This window comes from Lampetra fluviatilis, chromosome 23, assembly GCF_964198595.1.
Source record: "Lampetra fluviatilis chromosome 23, kcLamFluv1.1, whole genome shotgun sequence".
Lineage (NCBI taxonomy): Eukaryota > Metazoa > Chordata > Hyperoartia > Petromyzontiformes > Petromyzontidae > Lampetra > Lampetra fluviatilis.
Window position 1 is genome coordinate 7,870,509 of NC_136297.1, and position 11,092 is coordinate 7,881,600.

At 48.7% G+C, this 11,092-nt stretch overlaps 1 protein-coding gene across 2 annotated transcripts; it reads right to left on the minus strand.

The window, feature by feature from the left end:
- Nucleotides 1–479: 479 nt before the first annotated feature.
- VPS33A (VPS33A core subunit of CORVET and HOPS complexes) lies at nt 480–10,617 on the minus strand. 2 transcript variants are annotated; one of them, XM_078867017.1, is made up of 12 exons: nt 9,781–10,612; nt 8,725–8,861; nt 7,544–7,730; nt 6,522–6,638; nt 5,599–5,773; nt 4,978–5,174; nt 4,203–4,329; nt 3,779–3,846; nt 3,223–3,360; nt 2,608–2,745; nt 1,583–1,751; nt 480–1,230 (listed from the first exon to the last, which is right to left on the minus strand). In XM_078867017.1, exons 1-12 carry the CDS (start codon nt 9,871–9,873, stop codon nt 1,028–1,030), a joined length of 1,749 nt encoding a protein of 582 aa, XP_078723143.1. In that variant the 5' UTR covers nt 9,874–10,612; the 3' UTR covers nt 480–1,027. The 2 variants fall into 2 exon arrangements, with proteins under 2 accessions (XP_078723143.1, XP_078723144.1); XM_078867018.1 differs by lacking the exon at nt 2,608–2,745 and having other exon boundaries at nt 9,781–10,617.
- Nucleotides 10,618–11,092: the final 475 nt, after the last annotated feature.

Consider the following 11,092-nt stretch of genomic DNA (forward strand, 5'->3'; position numbering starts at 1 on the left):
GTTACCAGGCCAGTTATAACTTAAGTCAATACTTATTCTGTAAATTTTCAATACATAACAGTGGTCCACTTTTCCACTTATTTGGCATGGCAGCCCCACCCCCAATCAAAACCGCTACTGCCCCCTTATCCCCACCCCCAGAATGTACTCGATCTCACAAACCTAGCAGGGTTGAGCCAGGATAGCGCTTTGATGGATGACCACCATGCATAAAAACAGTGTGTTGTAAGTTGCTCAGGGATCTATGTTCTCAACAATGAGGGCAGTGCCACTAAATCCATCGCATTGTACTATACGCCAACATCGAATGCTGCCCACCCTATAAAACCCGTATTGACCAGTTCGGTAAAGTTTGACCAAATAACCTTCATGACCCGAATGGCATGGGGAGGCATTCATCCTGCAGTGGTTTTATAACAGTTGCACACATTTAATATCCCCGGTGACAATTTGCACATCAAAGAAACGTGATTTTAAGAGCCGATGGGAATGTTTTATATTTACAAATATCACAGTAGTTTTCTGCGCGCGTTAGAACCAAATACACCATCCGAACCAATTCATGAAATTAGTGCAAAAGCCATGTTTGTTAAGAGAAAAGTTGCAAAAGAAATGAGCGCTACACTTTTAGAGTGGCATATGGAGACATTCAAGAACGCACAGATGAGAGAACATACACCGCGGTTCAAGACATACTGACTGAAGCAAAGCAATTGGATAGGATGCATCTCGAAAAGAGATGATGTCCACTGGACCGGAGGAAACACACCGAGGAATAACGTCCACCGCGGAGGTGAAACGATGAACTCCACTCGTTTGCTTTTGCAGGTGCTGGGTGAATACATCGCAAGATTATGACCAACGGCAATGGCCTGGGAAGGTGTTCATTCGCCAGTGGATTTATTGAGGCTGACGATGCGAATGGCTTTTTTTTACATCCAGGGAGTAGGTTTAACTGCTCGCCATCATCCTTGGCTCGGGTAAAATTCCAATCGTCTGGCATTGTTTGTAGCGCAGCGTGCATTATTTATTTGGCAGGGCATGTGGTGATCGGCTCCAGCTTTTCCGCGAGAGACTGCAGCCAGGAAGTCCCGTTGATGAGCTTCGTGGTCCCAATGACATAATCTGTGTTGCTGTCCTCGGACTGCCCCAGGAAGCGGATCGCCGAGATCTCGGCGCTCGTCACGCCGCCCAGGAAGAGCACGAGGGTGATGCGTGATCCCGTATCGCCTGCGCAGCACCACACACACGCACCAGAGCCATCGTACACGTGCATTAAACGCATGCAGTTTGCCCAATGGAAGCCGCAGAAACCATTGTGAATGTGCATTTACAAAATGCAGTCTGCCTGACATATGCCCTCAGAACCATTGTACGTGTATGCATTAATGCAGTGGCGTAGCATGGTTGGCATGGGCCCTGGTGCAAGCAATGCAATTGCCAAATTAACATTTTGGCAATGTGTAAATTTCAGGAGTAAAGCGATTCCTGCCTTTTACAATATACGCGATCAGACTGCGGATGGGCATCAGTGCCAGGAGGAGCGGTGGGGGCAAAGAAATGTGGACGCTGTGCGGCTCACGTTTGTGAGTGAGCCCCGTTGGAATCGGTTGCTTCTCGTGGAACTCGGGCCCCGGCAGCAGCTTCAGGGCCTCCTCGATGACTCTCCAGCCGGGGCGCGTACTCAGCTGAGCCAGTCGGACGGAGAGCGGCGCGTAGCCGCTGTACACGTAGGATACGTCCGTGGGGGCCTGCGACGGGCAACAACGCGGCCACCACAATCCGGCTGGCATCGGGCACTACCACTTCAAGATGTGGGCAAACAGGGGTCGGAATGCCCTTAATGCAGCCAAAACAAACGTAATGCAGCACATCTCGGCTGGTCTCAGACAAGTGACACATACAGCCTTAACAGACTATTGGGGCAAGTCCTATTATAGCAAGCACCGACAAAGGCCGGCACGGCACACGAGGAGGTGGGTGGCCAGCACCACACCCGGCCAACTTTATCTCAACAGTGGGAATGTTTACACACCATACCAGGTTCTCATTTGAGGCCGACTTGACCGAGGGGAGGCTCAGGACCGGTTCAGATAAATCATCACAGGTGTTGGCCGTGAACAGGAATCGAACTCCAGTTACCGTGTTCCTAGCGCAGCACGCAAACCGTTGCACAGCCGCTCCCCACAAAGCACAGCACCCAGCATCACAAACTAGGCCATAAAACGGAAACAGCACGAATACAGCGTGTCCACAAGTGGATATACCATGTCCCCGCTTATAATAGGATTTGATTGGAGAACATACTGGACATCTGTGAAAAAGAGCTTCATAGCTAGTCGGATTTCTCCAGGATAAATAAAGCTTCCGATTCTGAAATACATAGATTAAAGAGGTCACATTGGGATAAACGACCGGCTGGGTAGCAGCCGAAGGAAAGAACGCACCCAAGAAGGACGTTCACCGTGAAGATGGAGCAATCAAGTCAGCTCGCGTACCGGTGCCAGGTTTATGTTTACATCACATGGCTGTGGGGGGTGGCGATGGCTTGGGGGGGGGGCGAAGCCTTCATCCAGCAGTGGATTGGTGACGACCCGCCACACTCACCCTTTCGTTGACGTCGGTTTGGTGGAGCCGCAGGGTTTTGCGGAGAGTGGGGAAGTTGTTCCGTCCTGGCGGCTGCAGCTTCAGCAGGCCGGCTTTCTCCAGGTTGAACAAGGTGAGCATGTGCTCAAACCCATACGTCTGTCACGAGCAACACATCCAGCAGTGGATTGATGAAGGCCTGCATATTGTACAATCCAGTGGATGGCTAAATTGATTTAGGTTGATTGCTGAATTTTCCTGCCATCATTCACCATCAGCATCTCGACAAGGAGCATAAACCATCACTAAAACTCCGGTCATCGTCGCAGCAGCTTTTGGCTAATCATCGAACAAAGATGGTCACTGCATTGCGCGCTTTCAGATGCGCTTCTGCGGCCGTCTGGAATGCTCTTCCTTGATGATATTAGGAGCCTACTGGGAGCTACGCACTTGTAAATCTAGAACGAAAACTCATTTCTTCAGAACTACTTTTTGTGTTTAGTTGTCCTTCCCCAGGACCTCCGATTCGCACGGTTGGCTACGTATGGTGCCAAAGAAGTTCAACATACATACATAATCATCAACGTGCAGTGGAAAAACGGACAGCTCTGCCTTCCCGATGCGTGGCATGCTCACCTGTATGATCTCGCGCCGATAGTATTCCAGCAGTTTGGGTTTGAGGCCGTTGTTGCACAGCGACTGTATGCACATCAAGCGCAGCACGCGCATCAAGGGCAGCTTCTGCGCAATGCACTCCTCGATGTAAACGTTGGCCTGATAAGCACCCACACAGCGATAAAAAACAGAAGGGTTTTTGTAATTTTAGCGTCTTTTCGCCAATGTTTTCCCCGATCGAGCGACCGGCGCCATGTCAAAAAGACGAAGAATCCATTCTGAACGCTCGCGAATCTGTTCGAAAATGGCCTGCCCAAGTGGATATCGCATAGCCCACCTCCAAGATCCTCTGATCCACACAGAGGACCTCCTGATCTCACACAGTGTAAAAGCAGCATTGTTCCAGTCCTGCCTGCTTCTTACTCAATTAGAATATACAGAGCAATCACAGCGCACCCCACCTTCCGCCATTCATGAAAACGTGACAGAAATCTCCTGAAAAATGAGTTGTCAGACTCAGCGAGGCTTTCCTGGGTAAACAAGCGTAAATAATAATGAATTATAAAATATATTTCACCTTATCGGTGTCTATGCCGGCGATGAACTCTTGTTCAACAGCCAATGAGTCGAGGAAGGTGTCTGAATCTGGAGACGAAAAACGTGAAGTCAAGAGGCGGGAGTAAACGATTGTCAGAAGCACCGAAGGTTCTTTCTCGGCGCATAATGATCCTCTCCATCACAATTCGATTCAACAATCAATAATTAGTTCGCCACTGCGATACACGTAGAATCCCGAGTCAAGTCGACGTCAAAAGTCGAAGCGATATCCATGATGAGCAGCTCTTGAACTTAAGACTACCACCTCACAGTCTCACATTCCGTTTAACTGAACTAATTTTAAAATCTATTTGTGCTGGTTGACTTCTGCTCGGGCACGGCCACGGTGTGGCTCGGTTGTGCAGTGGAAAAAGCGGTACAAGAGGCAGCGGACGAGTACGTACGAGTGACCTCCTGCACAAGCTCCGCAATGGACGTGTGGGTGGCGAGGGACGATTTCACAGCTTGCATGTGCGGGAGCTTGGAAACAAATTCCTTTATCTCCCCAACGGTTTTCGCTTGGTGCCTTTCCTGCAAACACAGCAACAGGTCAAACATTTTTTTTTTTTACCAGGTAAGGTCCACTGAGCTCTATATAGCTCATTTTTTGAAAAAGTGACCTGGCCACAAATGATAGCTCAATGAAGTGGCTCATTACGTGGAAATGTATAGCAGCTAAATACTCTAAATGCATGTTGATTATAAACGTGGAGGGAAAAACTGGAGGACCTGGAGAAAAATGTACGTGATAACAGGGAGAACACGCAAACTCCATATATACAGACATCAGGGCCGGGACCGAACCCACGACTTCCTGTATAACAGGCGAGGTAGTTAACATCTCGCCGCCATGGTGCCCCATCTCTTGGAAAGCCCCCCATTTTTCTCATCAGGTGTCGGATGCGAAGCAAGATTTTGAGCCTGGATAGTGACAACGAGACATAGGCAATACAACAACACCCAGAAGACAGAAGGCAGCCGCCACCGGCCTTTCAGAATAATCTTCCAGAATACATTTCTCCCCACTTTAAAGCAGCGCCTTCACAATCATCTTCTGGCAGACGGATCTCCGTAGCAATACCGCTGTCTCCCAGAGTTTGGGCTGCGTCCGACTTTCCGGAGTCCGGAGAATACGGAACAACGTGCACAGGCGAAGGCAGAGGGGGGTAAGAGGAGCACCTCAAACTGGGCTGTGATGAGCCTGGCTTTACGGCTCAGCACCTCCCCCACGGCGTTGAAGTTGCGATCCCTGATTTCTGCGTACAGCTCCTCGGCCGAATTCAAAATCAGCTTCTTGGGCTCCGAGGGCAGCTCTGCTGCTGCTTCGCCGTCCTGCTTACGCGGCTGAAACTTCTCCGGCGGAAGCTTGACCGAAGCTGTAAAGAAAAAAGAAAAAAACACGTGACTTCTTGCTCAAATGAGCACAAAATCGCAGGGACGAATCCATTCATCGTTACATCCACCGCTTGTGCCAGGGTATTAATTAGTGATGTGGAGAGTGGTGCGTAAAAACTTCTATGCTCCGTGTCTACACTCTCAGCCTTCACACTAATATCTACACGGACCAGTGTGGTGAAGTACGGTCATCGAACCGTATTTCACGCACGGCACGGGAAAGCCCCCCGTCAACCAGCAGGGACATCCGGACATCTGTGAAAAATAGCTGAATACAACATTGGATTCCTCCAGTACAAATATTCTGATTCTGAGCAGCGGACCGCCGCAAGGGCCCCCCCCCCCCCAGCGCACGTTACACACGGGCACGGAGTTGGGCCGCGCGCAATTGGCGTCAAAACTCACTGTTCTGAAGGCCGTAGATTTCATCGACGAGGCCCTCGTAGGTGAGCTGGGTGAGCATGGGGGTGAGCAGGTCGACGCTGCGGTCGATGATGAGGAGCGTGTCGATGGCAGGAGGCATGTGCATCTGCACCCCCGCCATCTCGCGGTGCATCCTCAGCAGCATGTCGGTCACGCGCTGCAACGTCACGCATCGCAAGAAAACGGGTCAGCCTTACGACGAATTGTTCCCTTCTTGTTTTTTACGCCAATCGACATGGTAAATGCTTGGCGACCCACAACTGCTCACAAATAACGAAAGCTTTTGCCGTTCAATGTTCGCAGCGACAGCAACGTCTATGTTGCTAATAAGCCCAGGAACGTTAACAAGTGGACCGGAGCGCAAAATGACAGAGGAAGAATGGGGGAGGGACGTAGCAAGGGTGAGGAAAATAGAGGAAGTGACTAAGGAAGTGAGTCCTGAGTCACGGTTGAAGGGTAAGATTTTGAGGAGACTTCAAAGTGGAGAGGGTTCCCTGGGCAGGGAGTTCCAGCGGGGCGTAGTACCTCCGATTAGCATGGATGGCTACGTACGGTGCGAAAGAAGTTCAACATCCAAACAATAGATTCCAACCACACCTCCGATTAGCACGGTTGGCTACGTACGATGCGAAAGAAGTTCAACATACATACAACAGAGTCCAACTACACCTCCGATTAGCACGGTTGGATACGTAAGGTGCGAAAGAAGTTCAACATACATACATAGGATAGATTCCAACCACACCTCCGATTAGCACGATTGGCTACGTACGGTGCGAAAGAAGTTCAACATACATAGGTAGCGGCGAGCTTCACGTGCGCACAAGTAAGTTTCCAGATTTTTCCCATTGAAAAACTTTCATAATAACAGAACGGTCATCAACCAACAACCACAAGGTACTCACCCTGGCCCATTCTCCCTTTCCGGAGATATTTGGGATGGTGCCATAAAGAGACTGCATGGTCATCAGTCCTTTGGCAACGTGGAACAAACTTGTGAAGTCATTTTCCAAGTGACATTCCTGAAAGCAAAGAAATAATTTATCAACAAATTGTATGGTACTGTTTTGCATTGCGACCATGATTCATCCGGAATGTGCCCGATCTCATCAGCAGGGTTGAGCCTGGAGAGCGCTTAAATGGGTGACTTGCATGTATAAAACAGGTGCTCTAGGCTACTGCAGGACCACGGTATTACCTTCCGGAGATGCTCGTGAATAGCAAATTTCACGGATGGTATTGGATTACAAAAACCTATCTTTTTTCTCATCACTGGCTCAGTTAGTCGAGCGAGCCATTCACAATTGGAAGGTTGCAAGTTCAAATCCTCAGTTTAACACGTAGGCTTTCGCGACCAATATTATTCATAATAAAGGTTTTTGAGTTAGATCGCGTTATTTATAAATGTGTCGTAACCCTCCACCACCCGACACGGCCAAACAGTAAAAAATGTGTCACGTTGACAAAAGACAAACAGTTCACTACTTTAGCCCACCGGTGTGTTGATGAGTGAATCCACAACATTTACAATTTTTGTGTACGACGTTTCGCTGGTAATTACATCCAGCATCATCGGGCAAATCACCAGAATGGTGGAGCCCTCACTTGCTCCCGGTCTTAAACAGAGCAGCAGGGTGACGTCATCATTTAACTCATTCAACTCATTCGTTCAAATCCTACTTAGTTGGGGGTCGACTCGGACCATCGTCCCACTCTCCGGGGTAGAACATATGCATACCACTTTGTGGGAAGTCAACAATGGTTGTCCGACAAATAGCCTTGCCCCCGTCATTGCAAAGTGGAGTTTTCACCACCGTCTGAGGGGCTGTGTACGGACGATGAGCACCACTTCAATGTCCAATGAGCAGGACATATTTTTTGCCTCGTACGAATGACACTACAGCACTTAAAAGGGGGGAGCGCATACCCTGAATGCGAACTCATTCTCCATGGATATGAGGTCACTGTCAAAAGGAATGAAGTCCAAGGGATATTCCTGGATGGTGGTAAAGGTGCCGAAGACGCCCATCTGCTGCAGATGCTGCTCGCAGAGTACGCAGCGGCGCGGCACGCACACCAGGTGGTACTCCCTGCCCGGGGAGCAGCCTTCTTCCCTGCGGCACGCACAGGGCGGTCAGTGATGGCGCTCGGCATTAGAAAACTAAGCAAATGCAAATGTATGTACAGTAAAAGCTTGGATTGCGAGTAACTTGGTCTGCGAGTGTTTTGCAAGACGAGCACTTTTTTAAATGAATATTAATTTGATAAACGAGCGAGGTCTTGCAATACGAGTAGTACGTGTTTACGCTTTGTCTGCCGAGCGTCACGTGATCACAACTGATATACGAGTGCTTTGATATACGAGTGCTTTGGATTACAAACACGTTTACAGAACGAATTTTGCTCGCAATCCACGGTTTTACTGTATGTTGAACTACATTTGCAATGTACATAGCACGACCGTGATAATCAGAGGTGCCAAGCAGTGCAAGGGGCCCAGGATCCATAAAAAAATAGGGTGAATCAAATGAGCCGCTCGAATTCAAATCCTAATAAAAACCAGAGCAACAATCTTCATTCAAAAAGCCAATTAATCTGTCTCACCCCTGAATATTTGCGTCTCTCATTTCTCATCCAAGTACATTTCTATATATTCTTCCCCCGCATCTCTGGTTAGCACGGTTGGCTACATATGGTGTGAAAGAAGTTCAACATACATTCGTAGACTTTTATTGTGTCTCACTACACATATCTCTTTTCTATATCTCATATATCAACGGATTAAGATTTAGCAAATTTAAAGGGGGTGGTGGTTGTAATTTGAACTTAGGGCCTCCAATTGGCCAGGACCACCACTGGAAGGAACGTCCATTTGTGTCGGCTCTAGATTCCTCTTGTACCTACGTTTACACTCCCTGCCTTCATCACCACGCCCGACTGCCTTTGTCTCCCCGTGATGTTTACAACACCGCACCACGTACTCATTTTGAGGCCAAGTCAACTCACGCTGCACCACCAGCGTAGGGTGAAGAGCTCTGCTGTCGGGAACACCGACCATGTGATATCTCTCACGGGAGGAGGCCACCATGTGTGTTTTCCGTCACTTACTTGAGCAGACTGGTGCCCACGATCTGCATGAGCTCCACGCGTGGCCGTAGCATGAAGATCACGTGTCGGGAAGGAGATGGCGGCAGTGGCGGCAGGCGTTCCTCCCGCAGAGGAAACATCTTGTCCACTTCATGCTCCTGTCACGGGTGAACCGGGCTATGTTACCATCATCAACATTATCATCATCGTGGGCATTCAACCAGCGAGAATGTCAATGTTAATGAGAAATATGGTCAATGATAAAGACATTGGAACAAATGCGCAAACGTACACAAAGAAACGTGGAGAGATACGTGCTTTGAATTACGGAAGGACAGAAAAATGAACACGTGTAGTGGCATAGCGCTGGCTGCTGGCAGAAAAAGGGAATCTGCGGCGTACGGCAGTCCTGACGTCAGCAGTACAGGATATACACGAGAGGGGGATCTAGGGGAAAGGTCACAGAAGGGGCACACCAGGAACCCGCTAGTAGGTTCTAGAAAGGAGGCGTGGCCGGGGTACGGAGCGAGGCCACGCTGACAGTTTAAGAGGTGCCCCTGTAGGAGACCTTGAGGCTGTTGTTGGAGTGGGATCCCCGTCGTGCTGCTGAAGTCTTCGTCACCGTTATTCTCATCGTCTTCACCATCCTTCTCGTCATCGTCTCCATCTTCACCATCTCGAGGCGCAGCTAGTCAGGCAGCCTACCGACTGTCCTAGCTGAGTAGCGTCGCCGAAAATAGACGGACTGATTATTAGGAGTGTTAACCCCGATGGTGCTTGTTAATAAAGAAGTGCCTCCAAGTCTTATCGTCTCTGAGTTAGTCACTAAGCATGCAAGTTAGAGAACGTCATACTTGACAGACAAGAAAATCTTGATATTAATCAGGGATCGCATTGGGAGCCAGTGGAGGGATTGGAGTACCAGAATGATGTGGTCTCATTTACGGGTGCGGGTGAGAAGTCTAGCAGTGGTTATATTTGATCAATTGGCGATTGGAGGCCGTAGGGGAGACAGTAGCATTCATCGATTATTCTGGATGTGATGAAGGAATGGGTGACACCATTTACTAACGTTACCTTTAGCAGTGAGTATTCAGCGATGAGGCCAAAAGGTCCAGTCAGGCTTTCATCCCACACGATGGCCTGATGAGAAACAAACAGCAGCAGCATATGGTTAACAAGAAGGCTGCACAATACATAAACAATCCTCCCTTCACTCAGGAATTATCATTGGAAGTGGCGACTGTTCCCACGAATGTTCATTCATCGACCATATTTGCATCCTATAACTGACTTTCAGTGGGTTTCCGTTCGTGAAATATTTCACGGACAATGTATCTTTAGTTTTCAATTAGCGCTAAGAGTTGGCGTTTGGGGTCTTAGGTTTAGGCTCGGAGTGTAAGTGTTAACGTGTGGAAGTCTCGGGTTTGAAGAACTGAGTTTAGATATTCGGGTTTAAGGTTGGGGCTATGGACATGAAGACTGCTTCTATTGCCACAAATCCAAAGAGGCAGTCGTCTCAGTCACTGCTACTGCATAATTAAGCATTAGTTAGCTCCTGGGGACCAGCAGGAAATTCCACATTTCTATGGCAGAGGCCATACAACAAAGGAGGACTACATACTGTCTGTAACGTCAGCCTATGTGTTCGGATCACCTGTAATATGCCATTTCCAATCTCCCCCAAGCTCGGGAGAAAATTCAGAGTTGAGTCTGGATAGTTCTTGGATGGGCGACCCCCATGCATACCAGGCTGCGGAGCTACTTTATAGTCAGCTGTGTAGCAAACTCAATTATTGTGCTCTACTTATACGTTCCCACATGTCTGCGCTCAGCTTTCATCAATCCGCAACTAACCAGCATGGTGATGTAGCACTGACCAGTGTGAAGTATGGTCAAATAGCCCCCATGACCTGCACAGCATGGGGAGGGCCTCATTCAGCAGGAGACTGACAAAAGGGTCTGTATAGGGCTGTAATCTCATTGGCATTGCAATTTCAATCAGACACAATTGAAAACACACGGTATTTTTTAAGAGATTAAAAAAAATCATTTAAAGAATTGAGGAACTCAGGCAATAGGGAAACGGGTGTGGTGGTTATTGCACCGTATGCCATTTCGAGAACAAAGATGGCACATTCCACATTCTTCTGGCAATCACATCAACTCCCCGCATCACCAGAATTCAATCACCCATTACCCACACTACCACCACGACTACCACCACCAACCCACACCACTAACAGCAACTTCCACCACAACCATCACTCCAACCGAAACCACCAGCCCATGATCTCAGCATTCCCAGCATCCACAACTTACCCGCCAATCATCACGCTCAAGAAATCACCTCTCTCGCCAGTACCAACCATAACCCACCAACAACCAT

Excerpts from the sequence above, each read along its gene's own strand:
- VPS33A (XM_078867017.1), bottom strand. The coding sequence starts at position 9,873 with ATGCTGCTGCTGTTTGTTTCTCATCAGGCCATCGTGTGGGATGAAAGC. Across the intron at positions 8,862-9,780 it reads CTGAATACTCACTGCTAAAG|GAGCATGAAGTGGACAAGAT; the intron begins GTAACGTTAGTA and ends CACCCGTGACAG. Across the intron at positions 2,746-3,222 it reads ATCGGCGCGAGATCATACAG|ACGTATGGGTTTGAGCACAT; the intron begins GTGAGCATGCCA and ends TGCTCGTGACAG.